Here is a 24502-nt window from a genome sequence, read left to right on the forward strand (position 1 = left end):
CTAGAGATCCAACTTATCACTCACCCTGCTGAGTTTCTGTTGTCTCCTATCGCTGGGGCTACTGTTATCTCTCATTACGCTGCAGAGAGGAAGGGAGTGCATTGAACAGAGATACTGTATACTGTATGCTGGACTCTTTTGGTTCTCAGCCTTGCTTCCCTGACCCTCCTCTCCCCTGGGGTCATAATTGCAACAATTTACTGACTTTACAGTGCACTGTTTTGCTGAGCCTGCAGGCTCCATAGCTACATTGAGCTATACAAGTATACTCTGGCACGCTAGGCTAATTCTGTCTGCATTCCACTAAAGTGTCATATACAGTGGGATAAAGAGGGTGCCCTAGAAGAAAGACGTTTGGTGACACCTAGTGCTCAATCTAAGAACTGGTGATACATTCTATAATGCACAAAAAAGACTCAGCTGGTCACCAACCGTCTTCACTGATACAATAGCGACACCTAGTGTCCATGTTGAGCTCTAATTCCGTGCACATTATGAGGATTACTTAAAAAATCCTCCTCTCGGCTATATACCATCATACCAACCCTCCCATCGCAGTTGGGATTTATCTCTGACAATCCTCCGCCACGTCTCCACCCCAAATAAGCCCAGCTTATAATACACCTTAAGACTTTTGTAATGCCTTAAAGTGCCCCCCCTATATCCGCTAGGGGTCGCTCTGCAATATGCCCTCCTACTGACCCTCTTTCCTTGAACGGGATAAGCACCACGGAGGCCCTTTCCTACTCAACTCGCCCTCATGCCTAAAGCACGCAGAGCTAGCTCAAAACAACCCAGCAACAGATTTGCCGCTTTAACAGATCTGGACGGCGATATGTCTTCTGGCCCCTTCTCCCAGTCAGAATCCTCTAACTCGTCTATACCTGAGGGTGCGGACTCTGAAATGATTCCAGCTTTAACAACCAAGACCCCTAATACCTCAACCTCAGATCAATCTGCCTTACTATTACAGTTTCAATCAATTTTACACTCAGAATTACTCAAAATGTCAGAAAAATTGACCAAGGAATTAACCAAGGAGATCAGAGAACTCGGTTCCCGTACCTCTGACCTGGAGGACAAAATGGACGCTACCCACACAACCCTTGCTACTCACGAGAAAGACATCGAGATGCTACACGACGAAATTCACACCCTTAACAACAGACTGGAGGATTTCGAAAATCGAGCCCGCAGGTGCAACATCAGAATCAGGGGCATACCCGAAACAATCACCGATCTCCAGTCCACGGCGACGGCTCTCTTTCAAGAACTAATACCAGGAATCCCTATAGAGCGCCTAGAAATGGACCGAATTCATAGAGCCCTGAGCAAACGCAAACCGGAAGGTCCACCAAGGGATATCATCCTTAAATTACATCATTACAAAACCAAGGAACAGCTCTTACAGGCAGCAAGAAATTCGTCACCGCTGGTATTCCAAGGCCACTCATATGAACTGTTCTCCAACTTGGCCCCTACTACCATCGCCAAAAGACGTGCTATGAAACCATACCTGGAGGTCCTACGCTCCAACAACATCAAGTACCGCTGGGGCTTCCCATTTAAACTGATCTTCTCTCATCTCGATATGGTCCATACAGTTCTCTCCCCTGAAGGAGCGAGCCGTTGCTTGTCTAAACTACAACTCATGGACCTCCCATCATCCCCCCCACTTTCTTCCTCGAGGCCCCAACCTGCGACCCTCCGTCCCAGACCACGTGATCCTCCGGCTCCCCCATGACGTGCTGGATATCCACTAACTTTAGTTCGTGCCTATACTACTCCATAGGCTTCTCTTCAGGACAACCTCATAGCGTAGTCCCGGATACAACACGCTAGCCTATACTTTATAATGTTCAATGGAACAAATAGTTCATATGTGTTCTTTTTCAGTTTATTATTACAGGCGTTCTTGGAGCTTACAGCCCCACTACCTACCCTACAGAAGCCGTTACAGCTTTCGCTTCAACCGAACTTCCAGACTGACAACGCCATTTGACTTGCTCTTCACTTCAGACAAGTGACTATGTTTATTACACGAGTTTTCATAGTGTTTTTTTTTTTTTTCTCTTTTCTCCTCTTTATAGCGTGTTAAGTTGTAGAATTCTGTCAGGCCTTTTAAATGGGCAGCCAGGTTTCAAATATTCCACTAGACCATATTAAGGCGTTAATTAACTATGTTTAATATAATGGTTATTTTCAGGTCTCGCACTACGCCCTCTATCCCTAATTCCCCCGGCACTATGAAAAGCCCACTCCTAGCCTGTGAAATTGAATTTCCAGTTTAACTTAACCCACTATCTCGTTCTCACTCCCGTTCTTCACGACATTTAAATATGTTTCATTGTGCCCCCTAGCGGACCCTCATGACCCCACAGTGTCCTTGTACACTGATGCTTCGCACTATGTGCTTAGCCAACAACAGTCCCACCCCCCCCCTTCCCAACGAGTTCTTCCTACCCTTTCCTAATCATAGTTATTGTTCAACCTGCCCTCCCTTCCATTCCTACTACTCGCCCGAGTACACTCTACCAATTTGGTCCACCTAACAATAATTTCTCTAACTCCGCCAACGACCCAAAACTTACTGCCAACATAAGCAAATTCAACAACCATCTATCATGCCATTAACGATCCTATCACACAATGTGAGGGGCCTAAATTCCCCTCACAAGCGCACTAAGGCCTTTCGTTATTATAGATCCCAACAGGCAGATGTGGTTTGCCTCCAAGAGACGCACTTCTCAACCAGCTCCTACCCCAAATTTATGTCCACTTCGTATCCACTTTTCTACATGGCGAACGCCCCAAATAAAACCAAAGGAGTCGCGGTCTGTTTTAAAAAATCTGTCCCCTTCGTTTTTAAGTCGTCAGTGGCTGATAAGGAAGGACGCTATATCATGGTGACAGGTTCGATATCAGATGAACTGGTCACTTTAGTCTCCTATTATGCTCCCAACTCCCACCAAGCTGCCTTCTTTTCCCAGTTATTGGAATTAGTCTCCGAACATGCCCAAGGCACCACAATACTATGTGGAGACTCCAATTGCATACTGAAAGCTAGCCTCGATAAATCCTCAAGTCCCCATTCCTCTAATCCCCCGCAGCCTTACCCTTCTGCGGATTCAACCGCTCTTAATAAAATTCTCGCCCAACACCACTGGGTGGACTTATGGAGGGAGATCCACCCCTCCAATAGAGACTACACGTACTTCTCCGCACGCCACTTAGTGCACACTAGAATCGACCACATATTCGCTAACCCATCCTTCCTCCCAAACATCTCTAATATATCCATTCTTTCTACACCCTGGTCGGATCACTCCCCAAATCTCCTCACATGCTCGACGCTCCACCCACGGCCCCGTTCATTCAACTGGACTCTGAATGACTCACTGCTCTCTTATCCCGATATTTCTCAAAGGCTGAAAAATCACATTGATGATTATTTCTCCTTGAATCAACATTCAGCTACATCGCCAATCTCCCTTTGGGAAGCACATAAAGCAGTGCTTAGAGGTCTCTGCATTCAAGAGGCCTCCCGCAAGAAAAAAGACAGGAACGCGAAGATAGATGAACTGGAGGGCAGGGTGTCAGCCTTAGAGTCTCAGATGAAAAGCACTCCTTCACCAACTACGTATCGCGACCTTCTCCATGCTCGCACTGAATTAGATCTTAGTCTCACTGAGATCGCAGACCGGGCCATACGATGGTCACAGCAACGCTTCTACGCTCTCAATAATAAAAATAACTCTAATTTAGCTCGACGCTTAAAATGCCTACCCTTACCCAGGCCCCCTATTCGAATACGCACACCTGCTGGTATCACATCTAATCCACAACAAATTTCCCACTTTTTCCAACAAAAACTTAGGCAGCTGTACAAGGCCCCAATTACCTCGAATTCAGAAACGATAGAGACATTTTTAGACTCTATTCCCCTTCCAGCTCTTAGCTCCGATTTGATTGAACTCCTCAACCAAGCCGTAACGCCAAGTGAAATCGAACTAGCCATTCAACACTTGAAAACCAATAAAAAACCAGGCCCCGATGGTTTTACGGCCCTCTACGACAAGAAATATGCTCCAATTCTGATCCCCCACCTCACTAATTACTTTAACTCTTTGAGAGAAGGCAATAAGCCAGGTGCAGCCTCTCTAATTGCTGCAATATCTATGATACCTAAACCCAACACAGACCACCTACTCTGGTCTAATTATAGACCAATATCCCTTATCAACATAGATCTCAAAATTTTAGCCAAAATATTATCCCAAAGACTGAACTCTGGCCTGGGTACCCTAATCCACAAAGATCAAGTGGGTTTTGTCCCTCGGAGACAAGCCCCAGACAATATACGGAGGGTCTCCCATCTGTTGCACCTCTGCAAACACCGTGACATACCAAGTATGCTACTGTCATTAGACTTCAAGAAAGCCTTTGACTCTATCTCATGGCCATATTTGTTTGCGGTGCTGCGGAGATGGAAGTTTCCCGACCACTTTCTCTCTTGGATTTACGCTCTCTATAGCTCCCCTTCGGCCTACGTACGTTATAATGGCTTTTCCTCCACGTATTTCCCTATTAGTAGGGGAACCAGGCAGGGATGTCCCCTTTCACCCCTGTTGTTTCTTTTGGCGCTTGAACCTTTAGCTATTCATATGCGCCTTAATTCTGAAGTTCAGGGAGTGGAAGTGGCGTCAGTTTCTCATAAACTTCTTTTATTTGCTGACGACATGCTTTTGCTTTTGTCGTCCCCTAAGACATCCTTGCCGGCCCTCTTACATACCCTAGAAAGCTTCGAAACTATATCCGGCCTCCACTTAAACACCAGCAAATCCTACGCTATGAACATATCCCTTTCGCGACCTACTGTATCACTACTTCAGCACAACTTTCCGTTCCAATGGGCCACTGACCATTTGGACTATTTGGGGATTAAACTAACAGCTAACCTAGACTCCCTTTATGCGGCTAATTATCCTCCTATGCTCCGGAAACTTCGCCTTCTGCTCCAATCATGGGAGAAACTACATCTCTCTTGGTTGGGCCGAGTACGTGCGCTAAAAATGACAATCCTCCCTAAATTGCTCTATCTATTTCGCGTTCTGCCTATACCTATCCCCTCACACTTCCTTAAAACGGCCCAAAGATCTATAGACACCTTCGTATGGAGAGGAGGCATCCCGAGAGTTAACAAGGCTACTTTATACCGCCACCGCCTAAAGGGGGGTTTGGGAGTCCCCAACCTCTTGAAATATTACCGCGCAGCTCAATTAGGCCAACTGACTTTATACCATGCTTATAACGAACCCCCATTATGGCTATCCCTGGAAGCATTCGAAATGCAACCCAGTACTCTAGACACAGTACTATGGATCCTCCCAACTCAACGCAAACATATCTCGAACCCCATTATAAAGCATTCTCTTACAATCTGGGACACTTTAAAATATTCCTCACAACTGATCTCACCCTTTTTACCCCTCGCTCCCATTTGGGGTAATACCCTATTCCCCCCAGGCGTGGGATCTATCAAAAGTTTTTATAGATGGGTCGAAGCCGGCATAACCAGGGTTCACCAGCTGTTCAATATTGATGGGATAATCCCATTCGCGGCTCTACAGGAAAAGTACCACTTCCCCTCCGGAGAAATCTTTCGATACTTACAATTAAAAAACTTTGCCAACTCCTTATTAAAAAATTCTACCCCTCCTTACTCCATGACCCCTTTTGAACAAAAGTGTCGTCAAAACCCACATGCCTCGGGGATTATTTCTCTCCACTACTCATACATTAATGCCCCTTCCCATAGGCATTGTTTGAAATATACCGTTCGTTGGGAGTCGGACATCGGATCTACCCTGACAGACTCGGAATGGTCCCAAATTTGGTCCTCATCTACTGGAGGAATGTTAAACACACTCATGTTAGAAACCAACTACAAAGTGTTAACCCGATGGTATCTGACCCCCGCTAGAGTAGCTAAAGCTGTGGCTAACTACTCCCCAAATTGCTTCAGAGGTTGCAATTCAACAGGAGACATGTTCCATATATGGTGGCTTTGCCCGATTGTCAGAAGGTTCTGGATTAGGATATACCATTTGGTTTTTTCCATAGCAAACATTAACCTTAAAAAAAACCCATGGGAGGCACTACTTAACAAGCGCATCCCCAACATCCCTAATCATACCCGATCCCTTATCTCATTTATATTTTTAGCAGCGAAACAAATCATTGCTTTGGCATGGAAAAAACCAAACTTAGACTTTTCCGCGGTCAAAACACGCCTCACCTGGTACATGATCAACGAGAAATTGTCGGCTATACTAATGGACAAAGTTGGAAAATTCGAGAAAATATGGCTCCCCTGGGCGGAATACACCAACCATACCCCTTTTGCCACACCGGTACTATACCCAACTAACTACATTCAGTCGGATTCAGAATAACCTACCAAACCCTTTAGACGTTATACACCTCTTTACTCGGGCTCCCCTCCCCCACTCCCCTTTCCCTTACTTTGGTTAGGTTGTATGATTGCATGTCAGTTAACCACATGCACTATTGTTCAGATTGTATGTAAAGACTTATCCTGATTTTTTTTTTATTATCTTGATTATCGCGTAAATGTAAACCGAAAACTTTCAATAAAAATTTATTGTTTAAAAAAAAAAAAACACCCCATAGCATGATGCTGCCACCACCATGTTTCACTGTTGGGATTGTATTGGGCAGGTGATGAGCAGTGCCTGGTTTTCTCCATACATATCACTTAGAATTATCACCAAAAAGGTCTTTCTTTGTCTCATCAGACCAGAGAATCTTATTTCTCATAGTCTGGGAGTCCTTCATGTGTTTTTTTAGCAAACTCTATGTGGGTTTTCATATGTCTTGCACTGAGGAGAGGCTTCGGTCGGGCCACTCTGTCATAAAGGCCCGACTGGTGGAGGGCTGCAGTGATAGTTGACTTTGTGGAACTTTCTCCCATCTCCCTACTGCATCTCTGGAGTTCAGCCACAGTGATCTTGGGGTTCTTCTTTCCCTCTCTCACCAAGACTCTTCTTCCACGATTGCTCAGTTTGGCAGGACAGCCAGGTCTAGGAAGACTTCTGGTGTTCCCAAACATCTTCCATTTAAGGTTTATGGAGGTTGTGAGCCCTCGCGGGCAAGGTCCTCTCTCCTCCTGTACTTGTGTGTGTGCCTTGTTTTACTTATGTTTATTGTACTTGTCTATATCTTTCCTGTTCACATGTAAAGCGCCATGGAATAAATGGCACTATGAAAATGTGTAATAAATAATAATGGAGGCCACTGTGCTCTTAGGAACCTTGAGTACTGCAGAAATTCCGTTGTAACCTTGGCCAGATCTGTGACTTGCCACAATTCTGTTTCTGAGCTCTTTTGCCAGTTTCTTTGACCTCATGATTATCATTTGGTCTGACATGCACTGTGAGCTGCGAGGTCTTATATAGACGAGTGTGTGTCTTTCCAAATCAAGTCCTATCAGTTTAGTTAAACACAGCTGGACTCCAATGAAAGAGTAGAACCATCTCAAGGAGAATCACAAGGAAATGGACAGCATGTGACTTAAATATGAGTGTCTGAGCAAAGGGTCTAAATACTTATGACCATGTGATATTTCAGTTTTTCTTTTTTAATAAATTTTCTGAAATTTCTACATTTCTGTTTTTTTTTCAGTCAAGATGGGGTGAAGAGAGTACATTAATGTGAAAAAATTTACTTTTTTGAATTTACCAAATGGCTGCAATAAAACAAAGAGTGAAAAATTTAAAGGGGTCTAAATACTTTCCGTTTCACTGTATGTTTATTTTATTTAGCTCTAGATATGTCTTTATGTAATTGCTAAAAAAAAGAAACAATGAATTAATACATTATCAGTTTCTTTTTCCTGCAGATGACAGTTTTCCACCAGTGATTAAACTAGAAGGTTGTGAGCTGAGCCGGCACACACACGGGAATATTTCTGTGAAAATCATTCCAAGTATGTCCAGTGTTTGCTGTGGAATCAGAATTTCCCATTTTTATTATTATTATTATTATTAATAAAGTAATGCATTTATCTTAACTGTTTCCAATGCTGGGTGTGGAATCTGGATATATGGGGCAGTGCCATGACTAGTAATGTCCTCATACCTTGTAAGGGCATCACAACACAGAACTAGACCCCAATCAGAGGACAATAAAACATTTATACTCCTTATCTATGAACTGTTCCCATATTTATGGACACAACTGTTTAGCACTCTCACGTAATGGTAGTTCTGCTTCACATCACCTGTCTTATCTATGACATTATTTTTGTGCTTTTTTGTGCATAAATATGTGATTCTTCAGATTTTGTATTAGTCTATGCCTGATGAAGAGACTTGAGTAGTCTCGAAAGCTTGCAATTTGTTACCATCTTTTCAGTTAGCCATTAAAAGGTATCAACTACTGAGGACTCTCAATTCTAAATATTTTTCTATCCACTGGCTAACACGGTACCAAGATATACTGTATATCTTTCCTGTAGTAATGTCCTTGTGCACCATGGCTGCCTCTAATGGCTCCACATGATGGTACAGAAAAGTCTGCTGATGGAACAATTGTTTTATAAAATGTAATTTTGTAGGGTTTATATTTAGATGTCCTTTGATACATGTTCTATCTTGCATGTTGTGGGGACAAGTATGAGTTCTACAAGTTGTACCCTCTCTAGCTCTTTTTCCCCTACCTCTGTATACAGCCATATTACTTGGCTTACTAGTCATTCTGGAGACTAGGAAACAGTAAGGATCCATTCATACATCCTAATGTACACATTCTGTCCATATCCTCACTGATGAGACGCCTACTTATTATTATCTATTCTATGGGGTGCTCTTATGTCCCTTTTTTCTCAGACCAGATCATTATATTTCTCCATTTTCTGCTCAGGTCAAAGAATTATAAACGGGAAGTTATCAGTAAAGCACTTATTCACAGGCCCTTCTGCCCATACCCTTAAAAAATTAGTGGTACAATACAGAAGTAGCTTTTATGACAATACCATATAGGCCTAGCTCACACGACTGTAGCATTCTGCACTGGCCAAAAATACAGCTGTCAGAACAAGGCTATATGGAAATCTCAAACCAGCATCATAGAAGTTCAGACCAGCTGCACTGACTCTTTCTGCTTACTTATGATGGGGGCTCATGGGGTCTCTAGCTTATAGGAGGCTGTTTTATAAATACAGGGGCCATTTACACGGGCCACTACATGGGGACTCTGTTGCTTTCCATCCCAAATATTAACTTAGGTGATAGTTGTCCTCTACATTGCAAATCTTCCAAAATTTGGGTGTCATATTACAAAATGTTTCCATGTAGCCTCAGGATTAGGGTTTGTCCACATATCAGAAATTCAATAGATCTGCAGGAAAATCCACAGTGGTGAATCCATGCCAAATAATGAGGGTTTTGCTGAGGATAACCCTATAGTGGACAAAGCTGATGGCTTGAAAAAAATATTACCGCACCTTGTCAACCTCCTGGTTCTTCTACAACAATATTTGCCTGGTTCCTTGAAAATCAATCCTTACCTCCCTCATTGTCATGTCAACATGGCTTGTCAATACTTGGGCCAGGATACAGAAAACAGACAAGTGTTGTCAGCGGAGCATATAGTTAAAAGATTTTTCCGGGACCATAGCAAGAGACCAGACTAGTTGAGCGCTGGCCGTCTTCTCTCTGCACCGCTCCAAGTGATCGATAGATCTCTCCAATGTGTCTACATAGGGATAGTCCTGTCAATCTTCTGCAGCGGCACTGGAGAAGCCGGCCAGCGCTGCACTTGTCTTGTCTCTTGCTATGGTCCCCATTGAAATCTTTAAGCTACATTTTTCTCTGAAATGCCCAGGTGTATATGAGTCCTGGGTTCAAACCCCACCAAGGACAACATCTGCAAAGAGTTTGTATGTTCTCTCCATGTTTGCGTGGGTTTCCTCTGGGTTCTCCGGTTTCCTCCCACATTCCAAAGACATACTGATAGGGAATATAGATTGTGAGCCTCAACAGGGACAGTGATGATAATGTGTGCAAAACTGTAAAGCGCTGCGGAATATGTTAGCGCTATATAAAGATTATTATTATTATATACTGGGCTATAATAGCGCAGCCAGACTCTGACTTAGGCCGCCCGTGTTTTGTGCAGCATCAATCAGCTCCCAAATCCACTTTAAGTAATAATATATCTTAATTGTTGTGCAGGGAAGAATATTGACCGCTTATATGCTACAATAGAGATTTGGAAGGAATCTGTGACGGTCTCAGTTACCAAAGCTGAATTGTGTACTGGAGTTGATGATGAATATGATTTCTGTGGAGCTCTCAAAGGAGGTAAGAGGTAATTGTATGGAGATTGGTTGTGTTAGTACACGTGTAATGATATCCTTCAGCTCCACTGAGTAGTGCAAGTAACACTGATGGTCAATACCGGATATACACCTCATGTCCTCCATCTCCACTGAGTAGTGTAACTAGCACTAATGGTCAGTACGGGATGTACAGGTGAATCTCACAAAATTAGAATATCATCAAAAAGTTAATTTCTTTCAGTTCTTCAATACAAAAAGTGAAAACCATATATTATATAGAGTTATTACAAACAGAGTGTTCTATTTCAAGTGTTTATTTCTGTTAATGTCCATGATTATGGCTTATAGCCAATGAAAACCCAAAAGTTATTATCTCAGTAAATTAGAATACTTTATAACACCAACTTGAAAAAATGATTTTAACATCCGAAATGTTGGCCTACTGAAATGTACCGTATGTTTAGTAAATGCACTCAATACTTGGTCGGGGCTCCTTTTGCATCAATTACTGCATCAATGTGGCGTGGCATGGAGGCGACCAGTCTGTGTCTCTGCTGAGGTGTTATGGAAGCCCAGGTTGCTTTGATAGCAGCCTTCATCTCGTCTGCATTGTTGGGTCTGCTGTCTCTCATCTTCCTCTTGACAATACCCCATAGATTCTCTATGGGGTTAAGGTCAGACGAGTCTGCTGGCCAATCAAGCACAGTGATACTGTTATTTGTAAACCAGGTATTGGTACTTTGGCAGTGTGGACAGGTGCCAAGTCCTGCTGGAGAATGAAATTTCATCTCCAAAAAGCTTGTCGGCAGAGGGAAGCATAAAGTGCTCTAAAATTCCCTGGTAGACTGCTGCGCTGACTTTGGTTTGATAAAACACAGTGGACCCACACCAGCACATGACATGGCTCCCCAAACCATCACTGATTGTGGAAACTTCACACTAGACCTCAAGCAGCTTGGATTGTGGTCTCTCCACTCTTCCTCCAGACTCTGGGACCTTGATTTCCAAGGTCTAGTGTGAAGTCTGGGAATATGGCAACTTTTTTTTTGAGAATCTTTGGATTTTTTTTCACCACTTAAATAAAAAAGAACCTATACATGATTGGTGTCTACGAACTCGTAATGAAATTGAGATGTGTCTCCATCCTGCCCTATCTGTCTCCATCTGACCCCATGATCCTGCATCATGTGTCTCTATCCTGCCCCATGATCTTGCATCATGTGTCTCCACATGATCCTGCCCCATCTGTCTCCATCCTGCCCCATGATCCTGCTCCATCTGTCTCCATCCTGCACCATGATCCTGCACCATGTGTCTCCATTCTGCCCCATGTGTCTCAATTCTGCCCCATCTGTCTCCATCCAGCCCCATGTTCCTGCCACATCTGTCTCCATCGTGCCCCATCTGTCTCCATCGTGCCCCATCTGTCTCCATCCTTCCCCATGATCTTGCACCATGTGTCTCCATTCAGCTCCATCCAGTCCCATCTGTCTCCATCCTACCCCATGAACCTGCCCCATCTGTCTCCATGTTGCTCCATCTGTCTCCATCCTGCCCCATGAGTCTCCATTCTGCAACATGTGTCTACATGCTGCCAAATCTGTCTCCATGCTGCCCCATCTGTCTCCCTCCTGCACCATGTGTCTCCATCCTGCCCCATTTGTCTCCATCCTGCCCCATGATCGTGCCCCATCCGTCTCCATCCCGCCCCATCTGTCTCTGTCCTGCTCCATCAGTCTCCATCCTGCCCCATCAGTCTCCATCCTGCCCCATCAGTCTCCATCCTGCCCCATCTGTCTCCATCCTGCCTCATCTGTCTCCATCCTGCCCCATCTGTCTCTATCCTGTCCCTTGTTCCTGCCCCATCTGTCTCCCTCCTGCACCATGTGTCTCCATCCTGCCCCATTTGTCTCCATCCTGCCCCATGATCGTGCCCCATCTGTCTCCATCCTGCCCCATCTGTCTCTGTCTTGCCCCATCTGTCTCTGTCCTGCCCCATCTGTCTCCATCCTGCCCCATCAGTTTCCATCCTGCCCCATCAGTCTCCATCCTGCCCCATCTGTCTCCATCCTGCCCCATCAGTCTCCATCCTGCCCCATCAGACTCCATCCTGCCCCATCTGTCTCCATCCTGCCTCATCTGTCTCCATCCTGCCCCATCTGTCTCTATCCTGTCCCATGTTCCTGCCCCATCTGTCTCCATCCTGCCCCATCTGTCTCCCTCCTGCACCATGTTTCTCTATCCTGCCCCATGAGTCTCCATCCTGCACCATGAGTCTACATCAGGGGTCTCAAACTCGGCAGAGTAAATGGGCCGCACATAAAAAAAATGTAAGCTGGGGGGCCGCATTCCTTTCAAACTTAATACAGTACACGTAGTATATAACACAGCCCACGTAGTATATAACACAGCCCATGTAGTATATAACAGTACATACCTTGTCCTCCCAGCCAGGCTCTGCATTCCCCCGCAATGCTTTGCTCCAGCCTAGTGCACGCTAGAAGAGAGGAGGCGGCACGGAGCTCTGGGAGTTTTGCAGCTGCCCACAATACATGATGCGTCGCCATGGATACATAGAGTGACTTCCGACCGTCACAGGTGCTGCACACTGCTGCACGTCTTCCTGCTTGGCGACGCACGGCTTCATTATCCATGGCGACGCGTCATGCATTGTGGGCAGCTGCAAAACTCCCAGAGCTCTGTGCCGCCTCCTCTCTTCTAGCTTGCACCGCGGGTCGCAGATACCTGCCTCGGGGGCCGCGTGTTTGAGACCCCTGGTCTACATGCTGCCCCATCTGTCTCCATCCTGCACTATGTGTCGTGTCCCACCTTGTAGACTGTCAGCCCGCTCTGTAGACCGTAAGCCTGCCCTGTAGTCTCTAACCCCACCCTGTAGACTGTAAGCCCACCCTGTAGACTGTAAGCCTGCCCTGTAGACTGTAAGCCCGCCCTGCAGTCGCTAAGCCCACCCTGTAGATTGTAAGCCTGCCTTGTAGTCTCCAAGCCCGCTCTGTAGACTGTAAGCCCGCCCTGCAGTCGCTAAGCCCACCCTGTAGACTGTAAGCCTGCCTTGTAGTCTCCAAGCCCGCTCTGTAGACTGTAAGCCCGCCCTGCAGTCGCTAAGCCCACCCTGTAGATTGTAAGCCTGCCTTGTAGTCTCCAAGCCCGCTCTGTAGACTGTAAGCCCGCCCTGCAGTCGCTAAGCCCACCCTGTAGATTGTAAGCCTGCCTTGTAGTCTCCAAGCCCGCTCTGTAGACTGTAAGCCCGCCCTGCAGTCGCTAAGCCCACCCTGTAGACTGTAAGCCTGCCTTGTAGTCTCCAAGCCCGCTCTGTAGACTGTAAGCCCGCCCTGCAGTCGCTAAGCCCACCCTGTAGATTGTAAGCCTGCCTTGTAGTCTCCAAGCCCACTCTGTAGACTGTAGATTTTAACCTCACAAGGGCAGGGCCATCTCCTTTCTGTAGCAGTCTGTCATTTTAGTTTGTTCACTGTAATTCATATTTGTGTTTTGTATTTAACCCCTCCTCATGTACAGTATCATGGATTCAATGGTGCTCTAAAAATAAGTAATAGTGGTGAGCGCAAATGCTCGTTACTCAAGTTTGCCAAGGTTGCTTAAGTATGCACTTAGTATCGCGAGTGCTCTAGTGACATGTTTAAGTCCCTGTGTTAGACAGCCACAAAACATAAGCAAGTTGTCTGTGTACCTCGGGTAATCCCCCCATGTTTTGCGTGCCAAAATAACATTGAAGCATCATGTCCACCTATTGTCTGTTTCCCACCTTCCGTCTAGATTCTAAGCCCTCATGGGCAGGATCCTTTTTTCCTTCAGTTTGTTTCTTTATTTGGTTTAGGTTTATTGTCCTTGTTTTTTGTCATGTTGTGTCTTGTAAACCCTTCATATGTAGAGCACCTTGGAATTAATGGTGCTTAAATATAATTAATAATATGGATATGGACATACTAACGAGGGCACCCTTCACTAGGACTACAATAGGCAAAGGCTTATTACAGCTAATCTGGTCTGTAATTTTTTATACTCATCTGAAAATAGATCCCGCATACCTGTTAAGTTTTTATTAAAGGGAGTCTGAGAGCACCATGATTAAAGTAATGTATCACTTACTGGACTGAGATTTGCAGTTTCAATACAATCAGTGTTTTATCAGCAGGAGATTATCACTACAGGACAACTGGTCTTGTGCCTCCTGGTCCAATCACTGTACACAGAAAGCTGTTGTGTGGGGGGGTTATACACAGTTCAGCAACTGAACTCTGCTACATCTGCTGACAGATTCCCTTTAATAAACTAGGAGCCCTGATGCTAGTGTGAATAAGGCCTGAGGCGCCTGCACTCTCTGCTATCTACATTTATTGTAAATATCGCCCTAACCTCATTCCCACCTTCAAAGAACAGAGAGCAGCCATGGCTGCAGAGCAGGGAAACCAACCAGTGGTTCATGAGCCTCTTGTGTTCGGCTCATGGCTGTCTTCTCAGGACAGTGCCACTCGCAACTGTATTGGCTTCTAATAAGGCATTATTACTTGTAGAGATGGGTACTTGGAGCATTTTTATTTTATGACTGGCACGCAGATCATTATTCCTTTATAAACAGGGCACTTGGTGCATTGTAATTGTTTAAGTGATCACTTGTGACATAATTGTTCAATAAGGGGGCACTCAGGACATGAGAACTTTATAATGGAGCACCCAACTGTATAAGAGGGCACTCAGGGTTTGAGAACTTTTTAAGTGGGCACTCGGGCATGGAAATTTATAAGGGGTCACTCAGGGAATAAGAATTATATAAGGGGGCACTCAGGACATGAGAACATTATAATGGAGCACCCAGAGTATAAGAACTTTATGAGAAAGCACTCAGGGTATGAGACCTGTATAAGGAGGCACTCAGGGTATGGAAGCTATATAAGGGGGCACTCAGGACATGAGAACTTTAAAATAGAGCACTCAGGGCATGAGAACTGTATAAGGGGGCACTCAGGGCATGGAAGCTATATAAGGGGGCACTCAGGACATGAGAACTTTATGATAGAGCACTCAGTGCATGGAAGCTATATAAGAGGGCACTCAGGACATGAGAACTTTATAATGGAGCACTCAGGGCATGAGAACTGTATAAGGAGGCACTCAGGACATGAGAACTTTATAATGGAGCACTCAGGGCATGAGAACCGTATAAGGGGGCACTCAGGGCATGGAAGCTATATAAGGGTGCACTCAGGACATGAGAACTTTATAATGGAGCACTCAGGGCATGAGAACCGTATAAGGAGGCACTCAGGGTATGGAAGCTATATAAGGGGGCACTCAGGACATGAGAACTTTAAAATAGAGCACTCAGGGCATGAGAACTGTATAAGGGGGCACTCAGGGCATGGAAGCTATATAAGGGGGCACTCAGGACATGAGAACTTTATGATAGAGCACTCAGTGCATGGAAGCTATATAAGAGGGCACTCAGGACATGAGAACTTTATAATGGAGCACTCAGGGCATGAGAACTGTATAAGGGGGCACTCAGGACATGAGAACTTTATAATGGAGCACTCAGGGCATGAGAACTGTATAAGGGGGCACTCAGGACATGAGAACTTTATAATGGAGCACTCAGGGCATGAGAACCGTATAAGGGGGCACTCAGGGCATGGAAGCTATATAAGGGTGCACTCAGGGCATGAGAACTATATAAGGGGGCACTCAGGACATGAGAACTTTATAATGGAGCACTCAGGGCATGAGAACCGTATAAGGGGGCACTCAGGGCATGGAAGCTATATAAGGGGGCACTCAGGACATGAGAACTTTATAATGGAGCACTCAGGGCATCAGAACTGTATAAGGGGGCACTCAGGGCATGAGAACTTTATAATGGAGCACTCAGGGCATGAGAACCGTATAAGGGGGCACTCAGGGCATGGAAGCTATATAAGGGGGCACTCAGGACATGAGAACTTTATAATGGAGCACTCAGGGCATGAGAACTGTATAAGGGGGCACTCAGGGCATGAAAACTTTATAATGGAGCACTCAGGGCATGAGAACTATATAAGGGGGCACTCAGGGTATGATAACTTTATAATGGAGCACTCAGGGCAAGAGAACTATATAAGGGGGCACTCAGGGCATGAGAACTTTATAATGGAGCACTCAGGGCATGAGAACTATATAAGGGGGCACTCAGGGCATGAGAACTTTATAATTGGACAGTCATAGACTTCTGCTAGATTGCGGCTCATGACTGTCTCAGGGCTGACTGTGGCTCTCAAGGTAAGAAGGTTGTGGCCGCTGCTATAGAGGATGTCATGGTAAATTATTACGTTGTAGCCAGTTAATTTGCTTGTTGTCTTCCATCTGTCATGTGAACAGGCGAGACCAGTGGCGTAACTACAAAGTTAGGGGCCCCGGTGCGAACTTCCAAATGGCCCCCCCCCCCTGCAGCCCTGCCATACAACTCAATGTAACCCCCATAGAATAATGGCCACACATGATGCTCAATACTGTATAACGGCCACCACACATGATGCTGCATACTGTATAATGGCCACACATGATGCTGCATACTGTATAATGGCCACACATGATGCTCCATAGTGTATAATGGCCACACATGATGCTCCATAGTGTATAATGGCCACACATGATGCTCCATACTGTATAATGGCCACACATTGCTCCATACTGTATAATGGCCACCCACACATAGTGCTCCATAGTGTATAACGGCCACACAGTTCTCCATACTGTATAATGATCCCACATAATGCTCAATACTGTATAATGACCACAAATGATGCTCCATACTGTATAACGGCCACACATGATGCTCAATACTGTATAATGACCCCCCTCCTGTATGCATGGCTCATCTCCCTCCTATCCCATATACATAGCTCATATTACCCCTCCTGCATGCATGACTCATATCTCCCCATGTATGCATGGCTCATATTCCGCCCCTGTATGCATGGCTCATATTCCGCCCCTGTATGCATGGCTCATATTCCCCCCCCCTGTATGCATGGCTTATATTCCCCCCTGCATGGCTTATATTCCCCCCTGCATGGCTCATATTCCCCCCTGCATGGCTCATATTCCCCCCTGCATGGCTCATATTCCCCCCTGCATGGCTCATATTCCCCCCTGCATGGCTCATATTCCCCCCTGCATGGCTCATATTCCCCCCTGCATGGCTCATATCCCCCCCTGCATGGCTTATATTCCCCCCTGCATGGCTCATATCCCCCCCTGCATGGCTTATATTCCCCCCTGCATGGCTTATATTCCCCCCTGTATGCAGGCTTATCTCTCCGCTCCTGCTCGGCGCGCCGGCTTATGTCCTCCTTCATCCCCCGTCCCCCCGGCCCTCATACTCACCTGTCTTCCCACTGCACGGCCGTGCCGACATCCCTCGCGCTCTGTCCCAACTCCAGGCGGCGGCGCCGGCGCAGCACCTTCTTCCTGCTTGAGCGGTCATGTGACACCGTTCATTAAGATCATGAATATGCGCATATTCATGATCTTAATGAGCGGTGTCACGTGACCGCTCAAGCAGGAACGAGCTGCAGTGCAGACGCCGAGACCATCGCTGGAGCAGGGTGAGTATTCAAGGCAGCGGCAGCGGCGGCGGCGGGGGGGGCCCTGGAGCGGGGGGAGGCACTGCCAGTCCGAGCCTGCCTGCCGGGCCCGGGCCCCTGACCTGCCGGGCCCGGTCGCACTGGCGACCGCTGCGACCGCGGTAGTTACGCCACTGGGCGAGACAATATAGGAATATGCTGTAAAAGAGTTGCAGAATATCTGCTGCCTGTGAATATTGGACTACAACCCCTGGTAAAAATTATGGAACCATAACCACCGGCCTTGGAGGATGTTCATTCAGTTATTTAATTTTGTAGAAAAAAGCAGATCACAGACATGGCACAAAACTAAAGTCATTTCAAATGGCAACTTTCTGGCTTTAAGAAATACTAAAAGAAATCAACAACGAAAAATGTGGTAGTCAGTAATTGTTACTTTTTTAACCAAGCATAGGGGAAAAATTATGGAATCACTCAATTCTGAGGAAAAAATTATGGTATCATGAAAAACAAACAAACAACAAAATCTCCAAAACATCACTAGTATTTTGTTGCACCATCTTTGGCTTGTATAACAGCTTGCAGTCTCTGAGGCATGGACTTAAAGGGAAGGTGCCATCAAAAAAAAATTTTTTTCAGAAATTGTAAAAATGTAAAGAATTAATGATTACATTTTCTTAAAAAATATTATCATTTGTTTATAATTTAGTAAAATATGAAAAATAATTTGAAAAGTTTTGGAATTTCCACTTTTCAACACTAGGGGGAGCAGCTGCTGAAATTTCAGAAAAACCTAGTGTACAAATAGCTCACATTACTGCACTGCAGTAATTATGGGCGGAGTCTGCTGACGTGTGTGATGTCTCCTCTCCTCTCCTTATGGGTGTTTGCTAAGGGATTAGAGAGGATGATATTCAGGAACCCAGTGAGCAGCCATTTTGTTGGTGACTCACACTATCACACTATCAGTATTTGGTCAGTATTTTACCTCAGTATTTGTAAGCCAAAACCAGGCGTGGAACAAATAGAGGAAAAGTATAATAGAAACATATGCACCACTTCTGCATTTATCACCCACTCCTGGTTTTGGCTACAAATACTGAGGTAAAATACTGACCAAATAATGATAGTGTGAAGGCAGCCTTATACTGACAAGTAGACAGTCACCGAGGATGGCAGGCAGCAAGGATTCTGGGAGATATGTGGTGGAGGGAGCAGGGTGACAGCAGCACAGAGTATTTCAGGAGAGCAGTGTGCTGGTCTATAGGGGCCCCCTGTTTGGTGCGCGGAGCAGCCAGGGATTGTACATAGAGCGCTGTCTTTTATACACATGGATGGACCGTCTGCTCCACAGAAATCCAGGAAACATTTCTGCGGATTGATTGCCTGGTCTGATCCAGACTTTGCATGACCCCATTCCCCTCCTCAGATCCTGTCTTCTCCATCCTGTCCTGGCAATGTGTGAAAGCGAGGCGACAGGCGAAGTACGGGGTGACGCTGGGAAGGAAATGTAGCCATATAGTAACGATAAAAATGAGACCCCTCTCTTCAGCTGCCTCACCAGCCCTGACTGCACCTAACTGGAGGTCATGCTGCCCCCTCTACTACCCCAGACCCGCGTGCAGGTGCTCAGCCAGAACCACCATAGAATGGGTCCGCTTTCTGAAGATAATACTGCCATAGTGTTCTCGCATAATACCGCCATATAGATCACACACAATACTATCAAATAGATCACACAATACTGTCATACAGTTCTCACATAATACCACCATATAGATCACACATAATACTGCCAGTGTTCTCACATACCGCCATATAGATCACACATAATACCGCCAGTGTTCTCACATACCGCCATAGATCACACATAATACCGCCAGTGTTCTCATATACCACCATATAGATCACACATAATACCGCCAGTGTTCTCACATACCACCATATGCTTCTCACATAATACCGCCATATAGATCACACATAATACCGCCAGTGTTCACACATACCACCATATAGATCACACATAATACCGCCAGTGTTCTCACATACCGCCATATAGATCACGCATAATACCGCCAGTGTTCTCACATACCGCCATATAGATCACACATAATACCGCCAGTGTTCTCACATACCACCATATAGATCACACATAATACCGCCAGTGTTCTCACATACCGCCATATAGATCACACATAATATCGCCAGTGTTCTCACATACCACCATATAGATCACACATAATACCGCCAGTGTTCTCACATACCATCATATGCTTCTCACATAATACCGCCATATAGATCACCCATAATGCCGCCACATAGATCTCACATGTATTGTAAATAAAGACTCGGCCAGAATAAAGTCCTTTATTAATCTTTTTTATACCATACCGAACGCATAATCCTCGACTCCCTCATCTCCCACAACAAAAATAATAAACCACAATGGGGAAAGACACGCAGGGGGGAGAGGAGTGCATAGGAGAGGATTAGATACTGACTGCTGAGCCGTGTATCTAATCCTGTCCTGTGTGATACTGTGCTGCGCCGTGTATCTAATGCTATCTTGTGTGATACTGTACACAGGACAGGATTAGCTACACAAGACTAGATTAGCTACACAGGACAGAGGTAGCAGTGGTAGATGGTATATAGAGGCAGGCAGCAGTGGTAGGTGGTATATAGAGGCAGGCAGCAGTCGTAGATGGTATATAGAGGCAGGCAGCAGTCGTAGATGGTATATAGAGGCAGGCAGCAGTGGTAGATGGTATATAGAGACAGGCAGCAGTGGTAGATGGTATATAGAGACAGGCAGCAGTGGTAGATGGTATATAGAGGCAGGCAGCAGTGGTATATAGGGGCAGGCAGCAGTGGTATATAGGGGCTAGTAGCAGTGGTATATAGGGGCTAGTAGCAGTGGTATATAGGGGCTAGTAGCAGTGGTATATAGGGGCAGGTAGCAGTGGTATATAGGAGCAGGTAGCAGTGGTATATAGGGGCTAGTAGCAGTGGTATATAGGGGCTAGTAGCAGTGGTATATAGGGGCTAGTAGCAGTGGTATATAGGGGCAGGTAGCAGTGGTATATAGGGGCAGGTAGCAGTGGTATATAGGGGCAGGTAGCAGTGGTATATAGGGGCTAGTAGCAGTGGTATATAGGGGCTAGTAGCAGTGGTATATAGGGGCAGGTAGCAGTGGTATATAGGGGCAGGTAGCAGTGGTATATAGTGGCTGGTAGCAGTGGTATATAGGAGCAGGTAGCAGTGGTATATAGGAGCAGGTAGCAGTGGTATATAGGGGCTAGTAGCAGTGGTATATAGGGGCTAGTAGCAGTGGTATATAGGGGCAGGTAGCAGTGGTATATAGAGGCAGGTAGCAGTGGTATATAGGGGCAGGTAGCAGTGGTATATAAGGGCAGGTAGCAGTGGTATATAGTGGCTGGTAGCAGTGGTATATAGGAGCAGGTAGCAGTGGTATATAGGAGCAGGTAGCAGTGGTATATAGGGGCTAGTAGCAGTGGTATATAGGGGCTAGTAGCAGTGGTATATAGGGGCAGGTAACAGTGGTATATAGGGGTAGGTAGCAGTGGTATATAGGGGCAGGTAGCAGTGGTATATAGGGGCTGGTAGCAGTGGTATATAGGGACAGGTAGCAGTGGTAGATGCATAAGAAAATAAAAACCCTGTACTTACCTTCAGTCCTCTTCCAGGAAGTGCTGAATCATGTTCAGGGCAGAGCAGTGTGACGATCTCCCTGCTCTGCTCTGAACAGGTCGGCAGTGAGCAGTGATTGCAGCCTGTGCTGTAATAATAAGTACAGGCTGCAATCACAGCTCCTGGCTGCAGATACTCACCTCGAACCTCTGTTCCCAGCAGCAGCTTCTCCCTGGCAGCTCCTGCTATGATCGCACACACTGAGCTACTGTGTGCGATGACAGAGGAAAAAAACAAAATGGCCGCGCTCTCCTCTCACAGCTGTGACGTAGCAGCCCAGTGGGCGTGCCCAAGTCACAGCTGAGAGGCAGGAGAAGGTCGGAGCCCGACTGTTGGCTCCTATGCCCATGGCTGCCGTAAGTGAGGTGTGCAAGTGTCGTGTCCAGACACTTACACCCACACTAATGAAAATGGCGGCCTCCAGTGGCAAAAGTAAAAATGAATAAGTAAAAAAGTATTAAAGTACTACATTTACTTTTGTATTAAAAATAATTGATTATATAATCAATAATTATTAATACAAAAACTAAAATCACGGCACCCTCCCTTTAAAGGGACTCTGTCACCTGAATTTGGAGTCTTTTTTTCAAGGAATGTTTTTACAGTTTTTGCTCTATGGCAGGATGCATTATCATCTTGAAAAATGATTTAATCATCCCCAAACATCCTTTCAATTGATGGGATAAGAAAAATGTCCAAAATATCAACATAAACTTGTGCATTTATTGAAGATGTAATGACAGCCATCTCCCCAGTGCCTTTACCTGACATGCAGCCCCATATCATCAATGACTGTGGAAATTTGCATGTTCTCTTCAGGCAGTCATCTTTATAAATCTCATTGGAACGGCACCAAACAAAAGTTCCAGCATCATCACCTTGCCCAATGCAGATTCGTGATTCATCACTGAATATGACTTTCATTCAGTCATCCACAGTCCACGATTGCTTTTCCTTAGCCCATTGTAACCTTGTTTTTTTCTGTTTAGGTGTTAATGATGGCTTTCGTTTGGCTTTTCTGTATGTAAATCCCATTTACTTTAGGCGGTTTCTTACAGTTCGGTCACAGACGTTGACTCCAGTTTCCACCCATTCGTTACCTCATTTGTTTTGTTGTGCATTTCCTGTTTTGGAGACATATTGCTTTAAAGGTACCGTTACACTAAGGGATGCTGCAGCGATATAGACAACGAGCCAATCGCTGCAGCGTCGCTGTTTAGGTCGCTAGGAGATGTCAAACACGGCAACACCAGAACGATGCAGGAGCGATCCAGTGACGTACTTATCGTTCTCGCCGGTTGTTAGCTCCATGTTAAGACATTGCAGGCATCGTTGCTTTTGCTGTCAAACATGACAAATCACGCCGACCTGATGACCAAATAAAGTTCCGGACTTCTAGCTACGACCAGCGATGTCACATAGGGATCCTGATTGCTGCTGCGTGTCAAACACAACGAGATCGCTATCCAGGACGCTGCAACATCACGGATCGTTGTTGTTCTCGTTGTAAAGTTGCTCAGTGTGAAGGTACCTTAAGTTTCCGGTCTTGACGCTTTGATGTCATCATTGGTCTGCCAGTATGTTTGCCTTTAACAACCTTACCATGTTGTTTGTATTTGGTCCAGATTTTAGACACAGCTGACTGTGAACAACCAACATTTTTTGAAACATTGCGTGATGACTTACCCTCTTTTAAGAGTCTGATACCTTCAATTGACATCTCTCGTGTTGGAGCCATGATTCTTGTCAGTCCACTTGGTGCAACAGCTCTGCAAGGTGTGATCACTCCTTTTTAGATGTAGGCTAACGAGCAGATCTAATTTGATGCAGGTGTTATTTTTGGGTATGAAAATTTACAGGGTGATTCCATAATTTTTTCCTCAGAATTGAGTGATTCCATAATTTTTTCCTTATGCTTGGTTAAAAAAGGTAACCATTACTGACTACCACATTTTTTTTCTTTATTTCTTTTAGTGTTTCTTAAAGTCAAAAAGTTCCATTTGAAATTAATTTAGTTTTGTGCCGTGTCTGTGATCTGCTTTTTTTCTACAAAATTGAACAACTGAATGAACAGCATCCAGGGCCGGTGATTCCATAATTTTTGCCAGGGGTTGTATTTACTTTTGTCTGAACATTTTGTTTTCTAAATGTTAATTTCTTCACAGAAACCCTGACTATACTTCATCAACGCAAACTTTTTAAGAGGCTGCAGCTTGTAGAGGTATTGTGATTTTATCTTACTTTACTGTACGTTGTGGGTATAGACATGTCAAGTAATGATGAGTAGATTATACGTTTTTATGTTCTTTTAGGGCTCAATTTCTGCATTTGCTGCAAAACTGCAGAAATGAAGAAAATAGTCATAAAACTTTGTTGTGTCTGCTTCTATGATAGAAGCAGTGTTGAACTGGCGTGCCAAGGGCCCACCAGTAACATTGACTTTGAGGGCCCCCTTTTCACCTGCATACAATTATTATACTACCCTCATTTCATTCACAAATGTACCTATAGCTCTACATAATAATAAACTAAGTAGTTTGGTTAATGAATAATGATATGCTGCTTTTTTCTTTACAGAGTTATCATGTGAATTATGCCAAATACTGCCTATATAGTGGAGTTGGGGGCCCAGATCTTCACAGGGGCCCACCGGGGGATTCCCCTGTTACCCTGTGGGCCAGTCTGAGCCTGGATAGAACAACCCCTGTTCATTACCATTTCACTTTTGTGTAGATTTACTAAATAGAGGTGCAGCTGCATGAATCCAATCTTTACTGTGGTTTGGCTATACACACAAAGACACAAATTTAACAAGACATAAACCTTTTTAAAC

At 45.1% G+C, this 24502-nt stretch overlaps 1 protein-coding gene across 1 annotated transcript in view; it reads left to right on the top strand.

Annotated features, from left to right (window-relative positions):
* LY96 (lymphocyte antigen 96) overlaps window positions 1–24502 on the top strand; it is a 51178-nt gene that overhangs the window by 7964 nt on the left and 18712 nt on the right. The window contains exons 2-4 of the mRNA XM_069731493.1: window positions 7922–8008; window positions 10257–10385; window positions 23835–23890. Coding sequence (XP_069587594.1) covers window positions 7922–8008; window positions 10257–10385; window positions 23835–23890 — 272 coding nt within the window. The remainder of the gene's footprint in view (window positions 1–7921; window positions 8009–10256; window positions 10386–23834; window positions 23891–24502) is intronic.

The sequence above is a fragment of the Ranitomeya imitator genome, chromosome 6 (assembly GCF_032444005.1).
Source record: "Ranitomeya imitator isolate aRanImi1 chromosome 6, aRanImi1.pri, whole genome shotgun sequence".
In the NCBI taxonomy this organism is placed as follows: Eukaryota; Metazoa; Chordata; class Amphibia; order Anura; family Dendrobatidae; genus Ranitomeya; species Ranitomeya imitator.